Source organism: Trichomycterus rosablanca, chromosome 17 (genome assembly GCF_030014385.1).
Source record: "Trichomycterus rosablanca isolate fTriRos1 chromosome 17, fTriRos1.hap1, whole genome shotgun sequence".
NCBI classification, from domain to species: domain Eukaryota; kingdom Metazoa; phylum Chordata; class Actinopteri; order Siluriformes; family Trichomycteridae; genus Trichomycterus; species Trichomycterus rosablanca.
The window spans coordinates 5,195,333-5,221,174 of NC_086004.1; the positions used below are offsets into that span (position 1 = coordinate 5,195,333).

At 38.7% G+C, this 25,842-nt stretch overlaps 2 protein-coding genes across 3 annotated transcripts; one reads left to right on the forward strand and one right to left on the reverse strand.

The window, feature by feature from the left end:
* Positions 1-6,020: 6,020 nt before the first annotated feature.
* si:ch211-212d10.1 (granzyme B(G,H)) lies at positions 6,021-11,401 on the forward strand. Its single transcript, XM_063013381.1, has 5 exons — positions 6,021-6,111; positions 6,212-6,371; positions 8,684-8,810; positions 9,897-10,124; positions 11,246-11,401. Exons 1-5 carry the CDS (start codon positions 6,021-6,023, stop codon positions 11,399-11,401), a joined length of 762 nt encoding a protein of 253 aa, XP_062869451.1.
* Positions 11,402-16,806: 5,405 nt separating this feature from the next.
* Positions 16,807-21,805, reverse strand: cirbpb (cold inducible RNA binding protein b). 2 transcript variants are annotated; one of them, XM_063012603.1, is made up of 7 exons: positions 21,726-21,805; positions 19,886-19,988; positions 19,700-19,806; positions 19,505-19,607; positions 19,217-19,421; positions 19,081-19,130; positions 16,807-16,897 (listed from the first exon to the last, which is right to left on the reverse strand). In XM_063012603.1, the coding sequence occupies exons 2-7, from the start codon at positions 19,986-19,988 to the stop codon at positions 16,893-16,895; spliced, it is 573 nt and encodes a 190-aa protein (XP_062868673.1). In that variant the 5' UTR covers positions 21,726-21,805; the 3' UTR covers positions 16,807-16,892. The 2 variants fall into 2 exon arrangements, with proteins under 2 accessions (XP_062868673.1, XP_062868672.1); XM_063012602.1 differs by lacking the exon at positions 16,807-16,897 and adding an exon at positions 18,289-18,396.
* Between the last annotated feature and the right edge of the window lie 4,037 nt (positions 21,806-25,842).

Sequence of the window (25,842 nt, forward strand, 5' to 3'; positions counted from 1 at the left end):
GTGGCAACACCGAGTTTCAAACCAAGGAGTTCAGAATCTCGGCGCTGGTGTGCTAACGGAATATCCCACTGCACCACCTGAGCGCCCCACAAAGCCTTTAAACCAGGGGTCGGCAACCTTTTTTGTACTCTGTGTCGATAAAAAAAATAAACTGAAGATAAAATACTAAGTGTGCCAAGGAATACATAAGTCATATAACACAAACTGTTGCTATGTACAGTATGTGACATAAACCAATTAATCAGTTAATTAACACAGCCCGACACCTTGATTAACCTTAACTAGCATAAATTACTTAACCTTAACTGGCCATAGGTGGAGGTGGTGGAGGCGGTTAAGGTGGAGTAATTTATGGTTAAAGTTAATCAAGGTGTCTGGAGTGAGCATATGGCATAGGGTGTAGGGACGAATCCAACTTTTTTACTCTTACCAATCAGGGTGCCAGGCAAACGTGCTTCACGCCCCTGCTTTAAACAATAATGTAAAATCAAACAAAAGTCTAAATTAATAAGTATTTATACCTCTTGCAACTGACTTTAATTTCATGCAGCACAATCCCCTGCATACTCATTCACTTTGTTGATGGTCGACACCTTTTTTTAATCACTTCACATAAAGCCTTTCTCTTTATATGGTAGATCATCAGGGTAAAGGTTGTCCACAGAACAAAGCAAAACTAAATCAAGAAGCTTTTAAAACACATCAATGATCTAATCAAAGATAAGAGCACATTTAGCAAAGAATACAAGCCAATCTGGCAAGCACAGAAATACCACAAAGGTCAGTTCACCTCATAAAAAGTAATATAATAACTACAACACTGTCTAAGTCAAAACAACAGCTTGTTATGAGTGTACTGGTAATTATACACCACCATGAATGCTGATCTCTTAAACAAGCATTGGCTTGTTGTTCAGATGGGCGGGACTAAGCCGAATGGGGTCTCTCTCTCTCTCTCTCTCTCTCTCTCTCTCTCATGACTGGTGCAATTACGACTTCTGCTGGCTGACTGATGGCTCCTGCACAGAGATGAGAATAGAGTGCTCTCAGGGTGTGTCTCTCCATACACAACGCAGAGCTGCACTGAACACGTCAAAAAGTGTAGGTGATAAGATGCGTACAGCATGCTGCCCACGTGTCGAAGGGGGCGTGGGTTAGCTTCGTTCTCCTCAATCAGAGCAGGGATCGAGTGTTTCTGTGGCCTACAATAGCTGTTTCAAAGTTCCTCCACACCAACTCATCAAACCAAGTCCATGCTGAGACACAACAGCAGAGTCTTCCAAAGTTTTGCCAAATATAAAAGCTCATAATTGATTTTTTTATACACCTGTAAAAGTGGGTGGCAAAAATAAGTGGCTAAAACACCTAACATCTATTTTTGAGCTTAGAGTCAAGCTATATTCAGAAAGCGATGTTGAAAAGCATTTTATCTATTAAAATAAATGCAAAGAGAGAGTGGTGAAGAAAACCTCATGCCTCGTGAACAGACAATGACATAACTGTATCAGCAGTGACTTCTCACATCTCTGTGATTTTAGTTAAGCTTAGAACATTTCAGTGGTCACACCATGCGTGGATTATCCATTTTTTGTTTTATCTCTTATTTCCCTATCTTCTTAAATAACAGCAGTGATTGATGGATTTTTTTTATTGCTAGTATTAGATTCCCTGTTTTGCTTGTGACATCCAAACGCGAAAGCATCTCATGATCAACCCCCTGGTACCAATAAAGCTGCCAGCCTGCCGGTAAATGCTCTAGCGCCCCCCCACCCCAAAGTCTCCCGGTCCAAGTGCGTCCTGCGAATCCCATTACTGTTCGAGCCTCCAAACTCACTCGGTCTGTCTCTTACAAAGCTTGCTGTGGTTCTGTATTCAAAACAAAACCTTTTGGTCCAGATAGAAGAGGAACATACTTTAGTCTAGACACAGGAAGGTAGGATGGTTAATAGGCATCACGGCACTGAAGCTCAGTATATTTACACACCAGGTGCCAGAGCAGGAGTGAAAACAGACCACTGCTGTTCTAATGTTCTAACAAAGCTCATTATTAAGAGGACAGCTTTTGTCATATTTGCATTTTTACTACAGCTAGCACTTCTCATACATTTACATTTTCGGCATTTTTAGCAGATGCTTTTATCCAGAGCGACTTACAGAAGTGTTTCCATAGTGAACATTACCTTACCCTAGTTTAAGTAAACAATAGTTCAAGAATATAAATCTGCTGAAAACCCTAATAGAACCAAAGGTGTTTTTTTTTTCAAGAAATAAACAACAGTGTTAGTAAGTAAGTGCATGTCAGCTTAAGTGCTTAGTGAAGAGGTGATGAAGAGGTAAGCCTTGATGCTTGTCTTCCTTGAGTTCTGGGTAAGATTAATAGAAAAGTAAAAAGGTCATTTTACTAGTAATGGCCTACCTTGTACACACAGTTACAATTAAGTCTGTGGCCGTATTACAAAAGCTTTATCTTTAATAATATTCTCTTGTTGAAGAACACATACTGTGAATTCGGAAAGTATTCAGACCCGTTGACTTTTTGCACACTTTATTGTGTTGTAGATTTAATTTTGATTTTACCCATCAATCCACAATTTACTACCCATGAAGATTTTCTTAAACTAGATTTACTTAATCATCAACAACTCGCTTACTTTATAAGTCACTTATCCTAATCAGGGTCACGGAGGGTGCTGAAGCCTATCCCAGCTCTCAATGTGGTTGGGTGCACCCTGTGTGCTTTAACTATTTCTGAGCTGTGTTAACAAATCAACTGGATACCATCTGATTCAATTGGAATTGATTGGACGTAGTTTGTCCAATCTGACGGAGCTTGCAATGATCTGCCAGGAGATAAACTGCCCAAATCAGAGTGTGTAAAGCTTGTAGAGACGTATCCAAGAAGAATTCCTCTACACTATTATTCATGGACACTTTCAGATAACGGGTGGCTGTTGGCTTTATGTTTGTGTTTGGCACATTTGGCACAATCATGCCCTGTTGTAGCCTACTAATAACATAGTAAATAGTTTTATAGTTTTAGCCATGAGCAAATTTCATAATATATAATTATATATAATATATATATAATATATATATAAATATACAGTATAATAACATATAATGTATGTCTGGGTGGGGTATTTGGCTGGTTGTTATGAGGTTGTTGGAGGACATGGGAAGATTTACAATTTAAATATTAATAAATATTCAAGGTGACACTGAGCCCATGGCAATGTGAAGCTTGCTTAACTGTGGACAGTGTCAGCTGTGTTTCAGCAGCTTCTAATTCATATCAGACTTGTTTTTTTTGGTTCTTGGAGTGCATTTGACCGAGTGGTAACATATATTTACTATATTTTATTTCTGGAAAAGACAGGAGCTCTGAAGTTTCTTTATATGTTTAAAAAATGAAAATCAAAGAGTTTTTCTTTAAATGGCTTTGCTGCTCAGACCAGAGGTCAAATGATGATGAATGCAATATCTAAGAGCACAAGAGCTCTTTTATAGACTGTCTGGCCTTGTGTTTAGGAATATTACCTTTGGGGATTTACACACAGCAGGCCATTTACTGAGTTTATGAAATACATACAAGGGGAAAAACTTGCTACCTTGCACAAAATCAGTCTGCATCAGATAAGATCAAGCTGATGTGTGCGATTGCAGATTAAATCTAGGTGTTGAAGACCACAAAGCCTACTGATAACTGTAAACACTGTTTCATTTTTCTTGAATTACTTATGCTGGAGTGGTTGCCTCTGACAATAAACATGCTAGTATTAGTATTACAGCAATATAAAGTGAAGGTGTGTAGTCATGTACACAAATATTGGCTCTATTTCAAAACATGACTTTATTGCTCATGTTCTTTATTGCTCATCACATCAGATATTAACCCAAAAGCTACTGATAAAGCTTCACTTTATTAGAAGTACAAAACCCAAATTCAGAAACAACTGAGGCATTTTTTAAAAAGCAATTAAAAATAAATAAATAAATAAAAAATTTTAATCTAGATATACTAGTATATACACCGACCAGGCATAACATTATGATCTTCATCACGGCACCTGTTAGTGGGTTGATGTTAGAAGCACTGCACCTCAAAGTTGATGTTAGAAGCAGAAAAAATGGGCAAGCATGAGGATTTGAGCGAGTTTGACGAGGGCCAAATTGTGATGGCTAGACGACTGGTTCAGAGCATCTCCAAAACTGCAGCTCTTGTGGGGAGTTCCCGGTCTGCAGTGGTCAGTATCTATCAAAAGTGCTGGCCTGTGTGGTCCGATCCAAACAGACGAGCTACTGTAGCTCAAACTGCTGAAGAAGTTAATGCTGGTTCTGATAGAAGGGTGTCAGAATATACAGAGCATCTCAGTTGCAGGGCTGTTTTGGCAGCAAAAGAGGGACCAACACAATATTAGGAAGGTGGTCATAATGGTAAAGAAAAAAGTGCTAAATAAATAAGATATATAAAATAATAATAATAATTATAATAATAATAATTTGTACAACCTAGTGATTTATTGCAGTCATCTAAAAATAACTTAAAAATAACTTTCATATGTATTTTGTAAAATGCATTTTAAAGCAAAAGGGTGATTCATCTTCTGATCCTCCTAATTGTGGTTCTTTCACTTGCCTATATAAAGCAACTGCAGCAACACTAGTAGCATCACTGGTGGTTTCCTCAGAGGTCACGACTGAGCAGCTTTACCATGCACATCTTTCACTTGGGCGCAGTATTAATCCTGCACTTCTTTATACCAGGTAATTATCTGCACTCATCTTCACACTATAGCTGTGTTACAGAATATACATATACATGCTTTGCCAAATGTATTAGGGCAAATTTTTCATTTTTCACAAAAAAAAAACCATATTCATTAACAACTACACAAAGCAAGAATATTTAATGTTTTACCTTTAACTGTATTATTTTTTCAACTTTGACACCTACAACAGATTGAGACGAGATAAATAAACCTTTCCACGGGTGAAAATCTCTGTGAAATCTCTGTGTGTAAAGGATAAGGCAAGATGACAATGCATTAAAAATACATATGCTTTTGTAAAAAATTAACCACAGTAGCTAAGTGTAATTACAAACAACAATAAAGTTAATTAGTTTAAACATAAATTAGCTAGAATTTGTGCATATTTCAATTAAAAGGCCAAAAAGGATTTACTAATTATTGATTTTTTTCATTTTCATTTTTAGGAATTGTGTATGTAATAGTACTACTACTACTAATATAATAATAATAATAATAATAATAAATAATAATAAAAATAATAAAAATAATAAAAAATAATAACAGTAATAACAACAATAATAACAAAATAATAAATAATAATAAAAATAATAATAATAAATAATAATAAACAATAATAAAAAAAATTATAAAGATTTAGTAATTATTACTGGGTTTTTTTTCATTTTTAGGAATTGTGTATGTAATAGTACTACTAATACTACTACTACTACTAATAATAAATAATACTAAAATAATAAAAAACAATAACAATAATAATAAAAAAAAATTAATAATAATAATAATAATTAAAAAAAATTATAATAATACGAAGAAGAAGAAGAGGAAGAAAATGAAACATCTGCTTAAATGATGGATGTGATCACATTAACATATTTATCTACTGAGTATTTTATTGGTTATGTCAGTCTAATAAAGGATACTGGCATTAAGGCTTACACTGTTTTGAGACACATCAAATCCATAATCAGTTGGGTTTGACATTTATCAATTTGAACTTTATTTTTATGCAAGTTTAAGCAATTGATGTTTTTTCTTCTTTTAATACAAGACTAGTTTGTATCTTAGAACTGAAATGAACTGAAATGAAGTAGAAAACAGAGTGCCCTTTACACTACCCGGCCCAATCTCCCTCCTCTGCCGCACCTTAGATACCTTAGCAATACTTTAAAAACTCTGGGAATCAAACTATACTCCATACTTTACTATTAGTATCAAGGTTTAAAAAGAAAGATTTTATCTCTACCACCAATGAGAACAACGAGAATAACAACAACAAAGCAACATGTAACCATCATCATCATCATCATCATCATCACTGAGCTGGTTTTGGACATCTCAGGCTTTTTCCTCTTAACCTTACTATTTAATCATCATAATTTCAGTCTCAGTAATATTTGCAATTACTATCTTTTAATATTTAACTCTCTGCTTTTGGACAGATTTGACCCTCCAACACAACATTGTTGGTGGGCGAGTGTCAGTGCCACACAGTCGCCCTTACATGGTCTTCATTAGGGATGTTCGCAGTAATACCGTGTGTGACGGCTTTCTGGTGAGCAAGTCGTTTGTGCTGACGGCTGCCCACTGCAACAAACCAAGGTTTACTAACTCTCTTTCTAAAGTTTAAATAGTAAACTGCATCAAATAATTAAAAGTACATGTTCTGTAATAAACCACTGATAAAATGGGCTTTATCCATCGCAATTAATGCTCACAGACGCAAAGCACAAAAATGTTCCAGTGTTGCTGCATTTCTGTCTTAAGGGATCAAATTAACAATATTTATACTAAACAGACAGAACTGAAACATCTAAATATTGAAAGCATTTTCTATTTCAGGACACAGTGTGAGGTGTAAAGTTGTAATTCAACTCTACAACTTACACAAGGAGCTACTTTTAATACTTTATGGCTCAAGTTCACTCTAGTGATAGTGTTACACAACCTGAAAAGTCCTGGCACAGCAAACTTGTTTTTATCACAAAATATTTTTAAAATATTTTATAATATATATACAGTGTATCACAAAAGTGAGTACACCCCTCACATTTCTGCAAATATTTCATTATATCTTTTCATGGGACAACACTATAGACATGAAACTTGGATATAACTTAGAGTAGTCAGTGTACAACTTGTATAGCAGTGTAGATTTACTGTCTTCTGAAAATAACTCAACACACAGCCATTAATGTCTAAATAGCTGGCAACATAAGTGAGTACACCCCACAGTGAACATGTCCAAATTGTGCCCAAAGTGTCAATATTTTGTGTGACCACCATTATTATCCAGCACTGCCTTAACCCTCCTGGGCATGGAATTCACCAGAGCTGCACAGGTTGCTACTGGAATCCTCTTCCACTCCTCCATGATGACATCACGGAGCTGGTGGATGTTAGACACCTTGAACTACTCCACCTTCCACTTGAGGATGCGCCACAGGTGCTCAATTGGGTTTAGTCCATCACCTTTACCTTCAGCTTCCTCAGCAAGGCAGTTGTCATCTTGGAGGTTGTGTTTGGGGTCGTTATCCTGTTGGAAAACTGCCATGAGGCTCAGTTTTCGAAGGGAGGGGATCATGCTCTGTTTCAGAAGGTCACAGTACATGTTGGAATTCATGTTTCCCTCAATGAACTGCAGCTCCCCAGTGCCAGCAACACTCATGCAGCCCAAGACCATGATGCTACCACCACCATGCTTGACTGTAGGCAAGATACAGTTGTCTTGGTACTTCTCACCAGGGCGCCGCCACACATGCTGGACACCATCTGAGCCAAACAAGTTTATCTTGGTCTCGTCAGACCACAGGGCATTCCAGTAATCCATGTTCTTGGACTGCTTGTCTTCAGCAAACTGTTTGCGGGCTTTCTTGTGCGTCAGCTTCCTTCTGGGATGTCGACCATGCAGACCGAGTTGATGCAGTGTGCGGCGTATGGTCTGAGCACTGACAGGCTGACCTCCCACGTCTTCAACCTCTGCAGCAATGCTGGCAGCACTCATGTGTCTATTTTTTAAAGCCAACCTCTGGATATGACGCCGAACACGTGGACTCAACTTCTTTGGTCGACCCTGGCGAAGCCTGTTCCGAGTGGAACCTGTCCTGGAAAACCGCTGTATGACCTTGGCCACCATGCTGTAGCTCAGTTTCAGGGTGTTAGCAATCTTCTTATAGCCCAGGCCATCTTTGTGGAGAGCAACAATTCTATTTCTCACATCCTCAGAGAGTTCTTTGCCATGAGGTGCCATGTTGAATATCCAGTGGCCAGTATGAGAGAATTGTACCCAAAACACCAAATTTAACAGCCCTGCTCCCCATTTACACCTGGGACCTTGACACATGACACCAGGGAGGGACAACGACACATTTGGGCACAATTTGGACATGTTCACTGTGGGGTGTACTCACTTATGTTGCCAGCTATTTAGACATTAATGGCTGTGTGTTGAGTAATTTTCAGAAGACAGTAAATCTACACTGCTATACAAGCTGTACACTGACTACTCTAAGTTATATCCAAGTTTCATGTCTATAGTGTTGTCCCATGAAAAGATATAATGAAATATTTGCAGAAATGTGAGGGGTGTACTCACTTTTGTGATACACTGTATATATATATATATATTTTTTTTTTTTTTTTATATATATAAAAAAATTTTTTTATAAAGTAGGTTAAAAATAGTGTGTATAGTGTGTATAATTATCAACGAAATGTCAATGTCAATTATCAATTAAATGTAGCCACCAGTGAAAATTAGATCTGCAAGTGGAGTGTGAGATTTGTGCAAAATTAGGACCCCTATTTAAAAAACACACTTTAAAAATATACGTGGTAAAATCAGCCCAATACTCTCGGCTGAAGAGCATAGCAGTGTGTATTCTAAATACATTAACATCATCTTTTTATTGCAGTATTGTGGTGTTTCTGGGGGTCAATGACACAATGAATGTAAATTATGAAGACGCAATATTTGTAAAAAAAATTCCACATCCAAACTACAACAACAAAACCTTCGAAAACGACATCATGCTGTTAAAGGTAAGACAACAAATGCAACATTTACAAGTTACCTTTATCATTATATATACACTGATCAGCCATAACATTAAAACCACCTCCTTGTTTCTACACTCACTGTCCATTTTACCAGCTCCACTTACCATCTAGAAGCACGTTGTAGTTCTACAATTACTGACTGTAGTCCATCTGTTTCTCTACATACTTTTCACCTGCTTTCACTCTGTTCTTCAATGGTCAGGACCCCCAAAGGACCACCACATAGCAGGTATTATTTAGGTGGTGGATGATTCTCAGCACTGCAGTGACACTGACATGGTGCTGGTATGAGTGGATCAGACACAGCAGCGCTGTGTCCACCGTGTCTACTCACTGTCCACTCTATCAGACACTCCTACCTAGTTGCTTCACCCTGTAGATGTAAAGTCGAAGACGATTGCTCATCTATTGCTGCTGTTTGAGTTGGTCATCTTCTAGACCTTCATCAGTGGTCACAGGACACTGCCCACGGGGCGCTGTTGGCTGGATATATTTTTGGTTGGTGGACTATTCCACCGACTATTCCGGACTATTCCGAGGTGTTTAAAAACTCCAGCAGTGCTGCTGTGTCTTATCCACTCATACCAGCACAACACACACTAACACACCACCACCATGTCAGTGTCACTGCAGTGCTGAGAATGACCCACCACCCAAATAATACCTGCTCTGTAGTGGTGCTGTGGGGGTCCTGACCATTGAAGAACAGCATGAATGGGGGCTAACAAAGCATGCAGAGAAACAGATGGACCACAGTCAGTAATTGTAGAACTACAAAGTGCTTCTATATGGTAAGTGAAGCTGATAAAATGAAATGAACAGTGAGTGTAGAAACAAGGAGTTGGTTTTAACATTATGGCTGACAAGCCACAACCGCTGCTGCAAAAATTGAACAGTGCACAACTCCATAGTCTCCCAAGACAGACGGATGCCTATTATATATATATATATATATATATATAGATAGATAGATAGATAGATAGATAGATAGATAGATAGATAGATAGATTATATATAGTATACTAATAAACTTTGAACATGACATCCACTTGTCTATTCTTTAAACAGCTTGATAAACCAGCAGACTTCAGCAAAACAGTGATGCCTATCGCTCTGCCAGAGAGTAAGAATGAGGCTTTCACACGCAACTGCTTGGTGACTGGTTGGGGTAACACTGACTTCAGACACAATTTTCCATCCAGAGTACTACGAGAAGTCAACGTTACCATCTCCAAAGCCAGTAACTGCACTGTACCTGACATGATGTGCTCCGAGGGCAACACAGGACCTAGTCATGTAAGTACAAGTTATAACTAGCAGTGGTTAATGATAATATAGATGTCATTATGTCACACTCCAGGTCCATCTCAGTCCTCCCTTTTGTAGGCAAGATAAAAAATAAATATGTAGTTTTGCCTTCCGGCAAATTAGCCATTTTGGGAAAAAAAACTTTCAATCAATGCTGTTTATTTAAATACAAAAAGAATTAATTCAGAGTTTTTGTGTAAATGCCAAATGCATCGAGAGTTAATTTTATTTGATCTGCCTGCCATAGAGTCCTGGTCTCGCCAGTGGAAAAACTTTCAACAGAACGTGGCATGATGCTATATGCTGAACCCTGGTGGCACATCACATTTGCACAAACGTGTGATTTGCACCCAATATCACCTAAAGTAAACCCTGGATCCCTGTTCTTTGCAGGTTCATATTAGTACATTGGAGAACTGTGTACTGATCTCTAGAGCACTGGTAGCTCAGTGGTAAGGGTAATTAACTAGTAATCAGAAGGTCGATTTAACCCCCCCACTTTCGCCAAGTTTGCACAGGCATGACCCATATCCCTCAGTTACTTAAATTGTATTTGATCATAGTTGTAAGTCACTGTGGATAAAAGTGTCTGCTAAATGCTGCAATTATAATGTAAATAAAATCTGAAGGTCCAGACACTGTCCTGAAAAAAAAAATCTACTTAAAAAAAACAATATTTTCTTTTCCTTACTAATTTAATTACTTATTAAAACTTTTCCTTTCCTTATTTTCTTCTTTGATTGCTTATAGTTAATTAAGTACTTTACTTATTTGTAAAGAACATGCCTTTTGTACTAGACTGTGCAACAGAAATAGACTTGCCTACACAGACCAAGCTCAAGGTAAAAGTGGCCAATGTTTTTGTAACATTTTACTCAAATGTGACCAGGCATTGTCCTTTTCACAACAATAAGAACACCTTAAATCACACAGAATTTGATAAGAATCACTCTCAGATATGATCCGTCCTAACCTGACTGGACTTGCCTGCAGGTCTGTGGATCTACAAAGCTTTATCTGGAGTAAACATTCAGTTCTCATGCAGAAAATGTGAAACAGGTTATCATTAGCCAGGAAGCACAAAAATAATTGCTCAATTTCTTCCACAGGGAGACTCTGGAGGTCCACTGGTGTGTGGAGATGTCGCCCATGGGATCGTATCAAGCAATTACAAATACCACTGTCAGTGGAGGGCAAGATACATACGCACATCCTACCATCTCAACTGGATTCACTTTGTGATTAACCAGCATTATGAAGGCTAGCATGCCGTCTTCGGCTTTTTAACAGCAGAGCTTAGAAAAATGTTTGAATAAATGTAATTAAGTAATTGTAATTGATAAATAGATGCTTTGATACTTATGTGGCTGTGAGACATTGCATAGACTGAGCATGAACATAAAGAATATGTATAAGATACTCTGTGCATGTATTCATTAACTGACAATTAATCAGGAACTCCTGCCATATTAAAGTATATTTGTAAGTTATTATTCACTGCTATTCATTTATTCATTTCACTAAATGTTTCATCCTGGTCAGGGTCATGAGTATGGTGCCACCCAGAAACAGTGGGCACCAATCTATTGCTCGTTTACATACCTACATCTAGGAGCAATTTTATGCACCCAGTGTACCGGACATGATGTGCTCCGAGGGCAACACAGGACTTAGTCATGTTAGTACAAGTTATAACTAGCAGTGGTTAATGATAATATAGATGTCGTTATGTCACACTCCAGGTCCATCTCAGTCTTCCCTTTTGTAGGCAAGATAAAAAATAAATATGTAGTTTTGCCTTCCGGCAAATTAGCCATTTTGGGAAAAAAAACCTTTCAATCAATGCTGTTTACTTAAATACAAAAATAATTAATTCAGAGTTTTTGTGTAAATGCCAAATGCATCGAGAGTTTATTTTATTTTATCTGCCTGCCATAGAGTCCTGGTCTCGCCAGTGGAAAAACTTTAAACAGAACGTGGCATGATGCTATATGCTGAACCCTGGTGGCACATCACATTTGCACAAACGTGTGATTTGCACCCAATATCACCTAAAGTAAACCCTGGATCCCTGTTCTTTGCAGGCTCATATTGTGTACTCTTGCTTGTTTTTGGAAAATGGCAGAACATTTAATACCCAAGGCAATCCACACAGCTGCAGTAAAAATGTGCCAAACTCCTCAGACAGTGAACAAAGAAGAGGTTCAGACGCAGGTCGACAGGCCCCATGTTGCTGTACAAGCAACATTTAAATTTTATTTGGTCTATGGAAAAACACTGCATATATGTATCTAGGTTTTAAATGTAAATGTTGCTGTTCAGTTCTAGGACTTTGGAGAAAGATTATAGGAAGGTTATAGGTATAAAGCTTCATTAAGTTACCACTTGATTTCCAACTTGTGTCTCAAACTGTAAGTAGCTACTGCCCTCTTGTGGTAACCGTGCATAGACTAACACCAAAGCTAGAAGAGCTTAACAAATATATCATATCTGATTTAATTTACTAAAAAATAAAATAAAAATAAATCTTGCTAAGGAATCTCAACAATAAAGTAGCAGCAATGAATAGTGAGTGTATTAAGATGCATTTGACCTGCATTCCTAGTTATCATACACTGCACTAAACACCCACTTCCTCAGAACGAAATAAGACCAAAATATATGTAGTGTTTAAAACAGTATACTACAATACTAAACCTTATTCAAATGCTTTATAAAGTGCAAAGTATGTTAAGCAAATTTCTAGAACACCAATGCCAAACTGGACACCAATGCCCACTTGCCAAATTTCCATTTGCTTTTATTTTCCTGTGATTGTAATGTGCAAGTGAATTAAATATTGATAACTACAGTTTAAACGCTACATTTTCTCTTACACACGTAAATCAACAGGATCAAATGATTTTATCTGAGTAGCAAACAGGCTCAAATAAAACTGCGGTCGTAAAAAGAGCCACATAAAGAAAATGTAGAGATTTTGATCTGCAAAAATCAAGCTAAGCTAACTCGGCGGCCCACAAACGAAACAAAACCTCACCATAAAATATTTAACCATTTGTAAACCATGTTGCCCAATTTAATGTAATATTTGCAGTCAGGGGGGGTATTTATGTATAAAATGATTCATAAAATGGTTCATCTGTTCCACAACTGGCATTTTATACATTACCCAAAATCTAGTTCACAACTAGAGTAGCTTATGTCTACTAACCTAGTCATCATTACTAAAGGACGTTAAGTAGTTGGTATCTCTCACATTTAACTACTGATGTTTAAGATTCAACTAAATATTAAGAGGGAAATAAGGTAAAAAAAAAAAAAAACGTGTAGAGTTCTGTGGATGAGGTTTGCAGAACCCTGTGGCAACAAGCTTAGCCACTTTTTCTTAACTATCAATAATTATTTGTAGTTTTTGCTACTCAAACAGCACGACACGTTAGTATCAGTACCAGGTTCAAGCCAACGCCACACTGGTCTTGACCTCTTCACTTATTAGGTCCAAAAATGTACCATGGGTTTATTGTAGGTCCATGTATTTATGGTACTGTAAACTGCACTTGTTTCTTATGGCACCCTGTTCCTGGAGGAACATTTTTTTTTTTTTTATTAAGCACTTGTATAGAGCCGAAATGACAAATAAGACTCGAAAATCCTTGTGTAATGTTGACTAGCTGTTGCAAATTACCCAGTTTTGGTTTGACATTAGAAATGAAGCATGAATAAACCTTTCAAAAAGATAGATGGGAAGCAAACATGAAGAGGCTTAATGAGCAGCAAGAATGGTCAATTAAAGAGCCTGGTTTAGACAATGATTCCTTCAAATCCTTCACAAAAATCCACAGACACACGGACAGGTAAAAGCAGAATGTGAAAGATAGCCATTACTTTGAAGGACATAAAATGCAGTGTATTTATGTTACCATTACTTAGTTTGACCACTGTGATAAGAACAACTCACTAACTGGATTGACAATGGTCATTCATAATATTTATAAACATGTCAAAACTATAAACTAAAAGAATATAGAATGTCTTGCTTTTATTAAAAGTCATACGTACATTATCAGCTAAAACTGCTTTCCTTTTTTTTTTTTTTTTTACATGCTACAGATTAAAAACACAAACTGCAGTACATGTGTGAATGCATGTGTGTTCAGTTGCATATGCTACCAGAAACACGCAAGAATATTACAGCATTTAACTTTTATTGGACAAATGTAGCAGTTCACACCAACATCTGCTCTGGTTTGCCAGACAAGTACAGAATTTTTCCAGATTCTGAGATCACGGCCAACTCAAAAGCACGCCGCAACCACACTGGACTTGCAGTGTTCTTGCTCTAGTGGTCTGCTGAGCAGTCAGTTTCTTCCAGATCCTGAAACAAGAATTTATGATAAGTCTCATCCACATTAACCACTTGCTTGGTCAGCTCTTATACCGCCTGCTATAGACTGTAAAAGCTAAAATCTAAGTATAGCACAATGGCATAATTTCACATCATGCTTAACAAAAGCCTTATTTACAAGATGTTACTATTTGCCAATACTCATTAGGTCAAGACCTTAATCCTTCATTGTTTTGTTATGCATTTTCTCCCCATTTTCCTCCCAATTTAGTGCAGTCAATTTGCCTTCCGCTGCTGAGGGATACCGATTGCATTCGTGGAGAGCATGTCGCTGCCCATGCCTCTTCAGACATGTGCACAGCCCTCCTCTTCTCGCCCATGCACTCTGCACAGGCATCAGGGTCCTTACACAGCATACGAAGATCCCACCCACACAGTCCGGTTGTCCCACCCTAGCAGATACGGTGGCCAATTAGTATCTGCTGCAGGCACTGCCAAGTATGCCTGCCAGATGACACCCAGCCGACCAGTGGCAACCCTGAGTTTCAAACCGAGGAGTTCAGAATCTCGGCACTGGTGCGTTAGCGGAACATCACGTTGAGCCACCTGGGCACCCAGCAATGGTTTAACCCTTCATGCACTGTGTCAGGTATTTGAAAATCTGATATATTCAGTTTTTAATTTAAAGGTGTGTAACTACAGGGTGGGCCATTTATATGGATACACCTAAATAAAATGGGAATGGTTGGTGATATTAACTTCCTGTTTGTGGCACATTAGTATATGGGAGGGGGAAAACTTTTCAAGATGGGTGGTGACCATGGCAGCCATTTTGAAGTCGGCCATTTTGGATCCAACTTTAGTTTTTTCAATGGGAAGAGGGTCATGTGACACATCAAACTTATTGAGAATTTCACAAGAAAAACAATGGTGTGCTTGGTTTTAACGTAACTTTATTCTTTCATGAGTTATTTACAAGCTTCTCTTTGTTTACAGCCATTGACATGTCGCAGAGGTTAACACGTGAGGAGCAGATAGAAATTGTGTTGATGTCTGGTGAACGCAGTACCCGGGTCATTGCAGCAGATTTCAATGCAAGACACCCTACGAGACCACCCATCTCCCATGCTACAGTTTGCAAACTGCTTGCCAAGTTTCGTGAAACTGGTTCAGTGTTGGATTTGCCAAAATGTGGACGCATGAAAACTGTCACTAATGAAGAAACATCAGTGGCTGTCCTAGCTTCATTCAGCAAGAGCCCACAGCGTAGCACTCGCCACATGTCACTGGAGAGTGGCATCAGTCGAACATCCCTTCGGCGGATATTAGCTACTCAACGAGGATGACCCACATCGGCGCACTGAATTTGCAGAATGGGCAAAAACAAAAATTGGAACAGGACCCTCAGTTTACACAGAACATTTTGTTCAGTGATAAGGCAAACTTTTATGTGAATGGTGAAGTTAACAAACAAAACCACCGCTATTGGTCTGACACTAACCCACATTGGATAGATCCCTCCAAGACTGTTGGAACACAAAAATTTATGGTATGGTGTGGTATATGGGGTACAAAGATAGTGGGGCCATTCTTCATCAATGGAAACCTCAAGGCCACTGGATATTTGAAATTGCTACATGATGATGCGTTTCCCTCTTTATGCACTGAAGCTGGCACGTTCCCTTTCCAGCAAGATGGTGCACCACCACATTATGGGTGTCAGGTCCGAGCATTCCTAGATGAACAGTTTCCTGGAAAGTGGATTGGTCGTCGTGGGCCAGTTGAATGGCCCCCAAGGTCTCCCGATCTGACCCCCTTAGACTTTTATCTTTGGGGTCATCTGAAGGCAATTGTCTATGCTGCGAAGATACGAGATGTGCAGCACCTGAAACTACGGATACTGGAAGCCTGTGCTAGCATTTCTTCTGCGGTGTTGCTATCAGTGTGTGAAGAGTGGGAGAAGAGGGTTGCATTGACAATCCAACACAATGGGCAGCACTTTGAACACATTTTATAAGTTGTCAGAAACTTGTAAATAACTCATGAAAGAATAAAGTTACGTTAAAACCAAGCACACCATTGTTTTTCTTGTGAAATTCTCAATAAGTTTGATGTGTCACATGACCCTCTTCCCATTGAAAAAACTAAAGTTGGATCCAAAATGGCCACCATGGTCACCACCCATCTTGAAAAGTTTTCCCCCTCCCATATACTAATGTGCCACAAACAGGAAGTTAATATCACCAACCATTCCCATTTTATTTAAGTGTATCCATATAAATGGCCCACCCTGTACATTGTTACCTTTTACAGATTGTACTACTTACCTTCTACAGACTTTGTGAAAGTCATTCAAGCTAGTCACAAACTAGCAACAGCCACCAGGTTCTGCCTGACATTTCCTATTGCGATTAACCTGCAAAAGAAAAAGTACAGTGACCAAATGTGGTAGTGACAACTAGGCAACATGCAGCTAACAAAGTTATAAAATGGGGATCAAAAGGAAGCAGTAATGTTCAATTCGTAGGACAGTGCTGATTTCAGCAATTCAGCAACTTACAAGGCAATATAGAATTGTTTCTCATTTAGCAGGACTTGAGTTTGGATATTTCAAGAAGCTGATTTTTAAGGGTTTCATAGGATACTTTAGTAAAAGCGTTTGTCGAAACAGGGCATTATACTGTAAAATGGCTTTTAGGCTTGTATTCAAATAGACAGAACACAGGACAGGACGTTTTAGGAAATGTGATGGACATAATGAAACTTGAAAGGATGCGGACAGGAGATCAAAAGTCGTTACCTCACGTTACAGGACTATATCCACAATTGCCCTAGACAAGAGAGCAGCTTTCGTCTCAGGACTTGAGTCTGTAGGCACAACACTTCATTCTCCAAGGACTTTGTTGACTTCCCAAAATCGCTAGTGGAGAACTCTTGGATTTAATGAAGCATTACACAGTGTTGGCGATATTTGTATTGAATTAGCACTTACTATATTGCTGTCTGTAAACCCAGATCCTACAAAGCTATCACCAAGTATTCATTCCAAAATTAATAAAACCCATCCACCTATGTGTACAATGACCCCCACCACCCTCAATGTCCAGAACATTCACTTATGCGTTCAAATCATTGTGTAGAGGCCAAGGAAGTCAGAGCATGTTCAGAAACTTGTTTAATAGGCTTCATGAAGCCATTTTTTAACAAAAAGGAAAAACTGATACACAACATTTCTTTCCCCAAAGGAACAAAAGTTTTACAGAGAGTACTTAAGTCTATAAACAGCACTTAATTCAAAAGTCAAAGAGCAAAGTACCTTGGGCTACCTGGAGTTTTAATTTGAATGAGGCACCCATTGTTAAGTAGTTCACTCTTTGGACATGGAATTTTAGCAACACCTTTAGCAATCCCAAGGAGACTTGCAAGAGCTAGTAGCTCAAATGAAGCATGCCTTCCTGGCTTACTAAAGCAATGCAATACACAAGTGACCTCACGCCACCAAGAGCACATCAGTTTAGCAAGCTTTGTTTAAGATCTAATGAAGTTCAAACTTAGTTTAGTCTTATTTCAATTCAGTTTTGGAAGCTCTGGCTGTGCTGAAGTGGTCAGAGATTAAGTATGGTTTGAACAAATTTCCAGAGATACAAAGGCAAACAAGTAGTAACTGACGGTACAGGGACTTTAAAAAAATGGCATAAATGTTTACAGTAACCAAATGCTTAAAAAAAAGACAGCAATCTCAGTAAAGCTTGAGTACGGAAATCATTTTTAAAAAAAACTGATAGTATCTTGTTTTCATGAGTCTATTAGAACGAGTAAAACTGACAACAGTGAAAACCAAAAATCTTCGAAGAGCACATCTAATACAGCCAGCGATGGGATGATCTTGAAATCAGGATTTTTACTCGTGTGTAGCTGAGGACAAGAAGCAGGCAAGAGTAAAGGCACTGGATCATTTAGACATCCTTCGCAAAAAAATGTTCAATTTTAAGCAACTGTAGACTTTCAGTTCTTGGAAATAACTTGTTCTGACTGCAGTAACAAGCATTCAAGAGCGATCATATGTCTGAGGCTCAATATGATTGTAACTGGCACTGGACAGCATAGTTGACCAGGGGCTGGATTCTCAAAGATTATGTTCACACAGTAGTTGAATTCTACAAATCAGGTAGTCGCTGGTTTTTAAAATGACAGCCCAGTGCAGGGTAGAGGTGACACTTGGCCCAAAAGTGACAGCATATCAATGCGCAAAGTCAACAAGAGCAACACTTATTGCACAGATTACAATGCAAGTGGTCGATATAACTCAGTCATGTAGAATCACTTGACCTGTATTTGGTACAAACAGCACTTGTATTTGTGCACAGTTTAATTTACATTTATTTTAAGCACATTATACATCTGAAGTTCATAAAACTAAGATGAATGTATTAACCCACTATGAGAGCTCCAGATGAGGTAAGTTGATACAGTAACACTTTTGATGCAGCAAAATGTTGGAGGATTATGAAAATTCTAAATGTTTTGAGAATCCAAGCCAGAGCAGAATTAAACACTTTGTTCATTAGAATTACTTCAATAATTAGGAATGGTACATACCATAGCTGTCATAGCTGTCTCTGTAGGAGCCATAACCACTCTGGGACCTGCTATAAAGTGATAACAGTAAAATTAGCGATTACATACATTCACTTAATCTTAGACACGTTAGGTAAGAAACAAGTAAAACACAAACCTGTTGTCTCTGTATCCTCCACCACTAGAGTATCCTCCACTCCTGTTGGAGTAGCCACTGCTTCCATAGCTCCTGTCACCACTGCCATAGCTGCGATCTCTACTTCCATAACCACGGTCTCCCCCATAGCCCCCACGTCCACTGCTGTAGCCCCTGTCTCCACCATATCCTCTGTCCCCATAGCTTCTATCACCATATCCACCACCTGAGGTCAAGAGCACAAACTTATGTAAGCACAAACTTCACCATGTAATACCAAGTAAATTCTGTTTCCTCCACCAAACCTACCTCTTCCTCTGCCTCCTCTGAATCCTCTGCCAGAGCCTCTGAAGCCACCTGACCTTCCAGACTTTCCAGCTTCATCAACACGAATTGTTCTGCCATCAACCGTCTGCACAACAGAAAATGAGGACGTATACAAATCACACACAACTCACCGTCATAGCACTTTTGAAAAGCAAGCCAGTCATGTTTTGTTCTTACCTTTCCATTCATGGCAGTCATGGCATCCTTGGCATCATCTGGATTCTCGAATGTAACAAACCCAAAACCTCTGGATCGGTCAGTCTCACGATCTCTGATCACATCAACTAAAAAGGAGGTGGAAGTTCATTTTAAGATACCAGAAGAGTGCAACAACAGAGGACAAAATATTTGTACTCAAGTTACCTTTGGCAATGGATCCATACTTGGAAAAGGCATCCTCCAAGGACTGCTCTGTGGTCTCATAGCTGAGCCCACCAATGAAGAGTTTTCCCTCATCAGAAGACATCTAAAAAAGTGCACAAATTTCAGTTAGGGCAAGACTAGATTAATTTTAAATATACATATGACTGAACACCTAGGATCTGGAGGAATCTATCTGTGGACTTCAGGTGTGCACTAAATTTAAAACATCCTGATATTGGACACAAAGCACAAGTAGCTTTTTTGCATAGAGTACCCTGTTTAACCTAAAATAGTAAAGTCTGTTTGTTAATTAGGATTTTAACATGTTTTACACTTTGGTTACATTCATGACAGGAACGGTAGTTACTCATTACACGAGGTTCATCAGCTCACACAAGGTTATATTCGACACAGTCATGGACAATTTGGTATCTCCAATTCACCTCACTCATGTCTTTGGACTGTGGGAGGAAACCGGAGCTCCCGGGGGGAAACCCACGCAGAAACGGGGAGAACATGCAAACTCCACACAGAAAAGACCCAGACCGCTCTACCTGGGGATCGAACCCAGGACTTTCTAGTTGTGAGGTGACAGTGCTACCCACTTAGCCACCGTGCTGCCCCAAAATAGTAAAGAACGGCAGCAATTTACTATACCAGTATTGTCGATTAAATGCCAAGTGTAAATCAATTTTGCACCTAATTTGTAAAACTGTTAATGGAAAGTGACAAATTCAAATGGGGGCAATGTGAATGAGTCGGTTAGGGTTGGTAGTATTTATTAGGATTTTAATGTCATGTTTTACACACTGGTTCCATTCATGACAGAAACGGTAGTTACCCATTACACAAGATATCAGTTAGACTTTTTTAATGTCAAACAGTCATGGACAATTTGTATCTCCAATTCACCTCACTTGCATGTCTTTGGACTGTGGGAGGAAACCGGAGCAGCTAGAGGAAACCCACGCAGACACAGGGAGAACATGCAAACTCCACAAAAAAAAAAAAAAAAAAAAAAAACCCGTACCGCCCACCTGGGGATCGAACGCAGGACCTTGTTGTGAGGCGATAGTACCGCCCCGTTGGTAATATTTTTTTTATACTCGGAGAAAATCCCATAGGAAATTCACATTGAGAACAAAGGGAAGGAGGGTTTACGGTTTGTTTTCTACCGAACACCACAAACCAACAAAAAAAAAAATCGGTCACGACTAAGTGTTTACATTCGAGCATAAACCATGTTAGCAAGCAAACCGGAAAACGCTTAGACTAAAGACGCTTAGACACACGGTTTAGCTGGATGCTAATGCTAATAAAAATGACGACACATTCTGCGGCCTACTTCCTTAACCAACATGAGCATTCTCAAAGCAGCAACTTATCGACCATTTATGTTTAATACCGAATTATGTAATGCAATTTAATACAGCAAGTCTAAACATGTTAAAGCCATAATTTAATATTCGTCCTACAAAGCGGTCAATGAAGAGTCAAGACAAAACCGGCTAGGCTGCATTTCTTAGTCAAGTCATATAAACAATCCGAAAATGGCATTAGATAGTAAATAATTAGGTTAAACTATGGCTATACATTAATATTTACTCTCGAAGTAGTACATTAAAAGTCTGTTTGTGATAAATATTACTCAGATAAAAGGTGTTTGAAACGAAGCCAAGCTAGGCCGCTTCCTTAATACAGAACTACAGCACAGAAACTAAACCGCTCACCCAAAATAACACTCAATTTACCGAATAATATGCAATGTGAGCGTATGTATAACAAATATAAAATGATTTAACAACAAACTCCACACTCGGTGCGTGTTTTAATGCTTTACCTTTGTTTAATGATCTGATGCGCCTGGTAGAAACGGAACGACAGATGGACGTTGAGAAGACGAGACTGAACGCAAAATGGCGCAGCTTTTATATTAGCAGACAGAAACATCCGGGTACCACGTCTGTCGTTAGGTCCCCGCCCCCTTTTGAGTATTTGAACGAGCAGTTACAGTAGCAGAAGCAGAGGAGGAAGTTTACACACCCGCGGTCAGGGTCTTGTTATTGTTCAGGTTTAATAAGTAAACAACGCTTTACTCACATTTGCCAGCTTATAAACAGTGAGTTCTTAAAGTGATAAGAGCAGTAAAATAAGTTAGCTTGGGGATTTGAGCAGCTTTGACAAGAGGCAAACTGTGCCAAGGGCCACTTCAAATTTAGTTTTAAACTTGCATATAAAGGATGTTTTTAAGTCAATTTAAAACTTAACAAAACAATACATTTGCTTTTATACATGCATAAGGGTGGCACAGTGGCTCAGTGGGTAGCACTGTCGCCTCACAGCAAGAAGGTTCTGGGTCCGGGTCCTTTCTGTGTGGAGTTTGCATGTTCTCCCTATGTCTCCCTAGTGGGCCAGTGATAGCTCAGTGGTTAAGGTACTGGACTAGTTAACAGAAGGTTGCCGGTTCAAGCCCCGCCACCACCAAGTTGCCACTGTTGGGTCCCTGAGCAAGGCCCTTAACCCTCAATTGCTCATTGTGTTCAGCTCACTGTGTAAGTCTCTTTGGATAAAAGCGTCTGCTAAATGCTGAAAATGTAAATGTAAATGTCTCGTGGGTTTCCTCCGGGAGCTCCGGTTTCCTCCCACAGTCCAAAAACATGCAAGTGAGGTTAATTGGAGATACAAAATTGTCCATGACTGTGTTTGACATTAAACTTGTGAACTGATGAATCTTGTGTAACGAATAACCAAAGTGTTGGATAACTTTATATTTACATTTTCGGCATTTAGGAGACGCCTTTATCCAAAGCGACTTACATTACAGTTACAGTATACAGTCTGAGCAATTGAGGGTTAAGGGCCTTGCTCAAGGGCCCAACAGCAGCAACCTGGCAGTAGTGGGGCTTGAACCAGCGACCTTCTGATTACTAGTCCAGTACCTTAACCACTAGGCTTTGACGTTAAAATCCTAATAAATAAATAAATTATACATGCAGAAAGACACAAAACAAACATCTGATGTATTTAATCAAACTATATACTGTACATGTATCAATATAGCAGGGGTAAGGTGGGCAATGGGTAGGCCTTGACACTTGCCAGGGCTTGATTTATTACAAAGTAAAATTAGGTTGAAATCTGTGATTTTAAAGTGAATTAAGTACATATAATGACTGAAACAAAAGCTGGTAAATATTTCCTCTCACTGTATCCATATTTTTCACCCATTCTGCCACCTTAGATGACAGTTCGACAACTGTATTTTACAACTTGCAACACAGAGGTTTGATTAAATCTAAATAGGTTAAAGACATTGCTCAACTTGGACCTTTTGATTGATAGTCCAATACCTTAGCACTGGGTGAGTTTTTGTATTTTTCAACTGCCCCCATCAAAACATGTATATTAGCAAACATTTTGCCCAGTGTAAAACCTAAACCTCCTTTCATCAAGGAAAACAGACTACTCCCAAGCTGTGATAAAAATAGAGGGGCATCCAGCATAAAACTGTGCCAAGTTTGGTATGCAGACCAGATCCACTGTGGCTCCCCCTAAACATACAAAATACCCCTAAATTTGAGTAAGTAAGTAAATAGGTGAGCATGTGGTGACATGTAATCTAACTGGACTCCTATCTAAGGTGTTTTCCCGCCTTGCATCCAGCATTTCCCTGTAGGGTTGAAAATATTGCAGCTCTAGTCAGTAGCAGCTATAGAAAATCAGTAAATGCATTATGCATATTCTGGATACTTGTATTGAGTTACTGCCCAGCTCTGGCTACTAAATACCGTACCTAAAACAGCATCTACTAAATAACTGTAAATGTTTTTTGTAATTGTTAGCATCTGGGTTGAGCAGAATGAGCAGTAAGAAAGTGCTCCGAGTAATTCACAGCAATGCCAGACATGGTATCACACTGATAGACTGCTGGTCATTGAAGGTGTACTGAGATAATTATAATAAGAATAGACAGGAAAGAGATGAATTGTCCACTTCTTTATCTAAAAGGTGACCTGGTAAACAATGCAATCACAATATGAATAGAGCAATCAGAATAGCAATCAGACAGTGAATATTGCTTCATAAATTGGTGATCAATGTCAAGCGCTGTAAGATTTTTATGTCTTTGTCAATACAATATGGTCACAGGACAAAAGGAGAACCAGCAATGTTTGTGTAACAATGTTGTTGTTTGTCCATGTGATCAGCAACAAACTTTTGTCTAGTTTTAGGGTGCTGATTTTTGACAAGCATTTTTACTTTTGTGGCAGCCTTTAAGCCCACTGTGGTACAGCAGGTAAAGTGGGTTTCACACAGCAACATGAGTCCTTCGGACCTAAGCTTGACCACTGCTTTGTTATTTCCCAGAACTAAATTCTTTTCTATCAGTTTTGCCATCTCCTAAGACATGGTTGATTGGTTACTAAAACTATGCAGTGATTACTCAGTGGACTAGTGATCACAATGGTCAAACCCCACCACCTCCACCAAGGTGCCACAGATGGACCCTTGACCAAGACCCTTAACCCTCATATGTTTGCATTGTATTTAGTAATAAGTTGCTTTGATGTTTATTTATTTATTAGGATTTTAACGTCATGTTTTACACACTTTGGTTACATTCATGACAGGACAGGTAGTTACTGGTTACACAAGATTCATCAGTTCAAGTTTTAATGTCAAACACAGTCATGGACAATTTTGTATCTCCCATTCGCCTGCACTGTCTTTGTACTGTGGGAGGAAACCGGAGCTCCCGGAGGAAACCCACAGAGAGAACATGCAAACTCCACACAAAAATGACCCGGATCGCTCCACCTGGGAATCGAACCCAGGACCTTCTTGCTGTGAGGTGACAGTGCCACCCACTGAGCCACCACGCCACCCTTTCTTTGGATGAAACTGGCTGCTAAATGCCACAAATATAAATTACCCCTAGATATGAATGAGCGTGAAGTGTGAATGTTGCCTTGTGACTAATTGGTACTCTGTTCAGGGTGTGTTCTTGCCTTCAGGGTTTCTGTGTAGCACCAGATGACAATGAAGCTGTCATCAAGAAAATTTAATTAAAAAGAAAAACATAAATAAAACTGAACTTCATTACTTGCAAATCCTGTTTAACTGGTATTTTATGCAAATAAATGGGAAAAACAAGATATTTTAGGTGTCACCTCATCCAGACAGGCCAGTCTAGCATCTGCACTTTCCTACTACATATCCATATAGTTATAGCATGTTCAGAATCTGGCTTCATGGCATAATATCTTGCTCCCAGATTTATGTTACCCCCAGCATTGATGGTGCAAAATATGTATGCTATTGGCACTAACACACCCATACCCTTATAGATGCTGGCTTTGGATTAGTAACATTTAAGATGGTCATTTTTCTTTTTAGTCCAGAGAACACAATGTCCATTACTTTCAATTTAAAAGGTCAATCAGTCAGAACATACGTATTAACACCCTACAAAAATATCGTGCTGCAATGTAGGACAGTGGAAGCTCATTGGTTAGAGTAGGGCTAGTGATTAGAAGATCACAGTTTAAGTTGCTTTGTATATAAATGCCTTAAATGTAAATGTAATTGCTATCAGATGAGAGGTCCATGAATAATTGTATTTTTATTTTTTTGCAGTACTGAGGTTAAATTTTGGCCCATTAATCTAAATAACCCTGCTTTTGTAAAATTGTTTTTTTTGATGGATTCATTTTTATAAATTCTACATACATTTTAAATTACATTTAAGCACCTGTGCTGCAAAGCCACATAGGTCCTAAGAATCTGGGTTATTTTCCGAACACTGTATTGAAACTATTTTTTTTGTGTTTGTTCTGTCTAACACTGTGCAGACTCTCGGCTAGTTTCCTCTCAGCTTTTGAAAAAGGAGGATGGATCGACTAGCTGTGTGCAGCTTAAGGAATAATTATAATGGATGAGTGTGTAATATCCCTGCT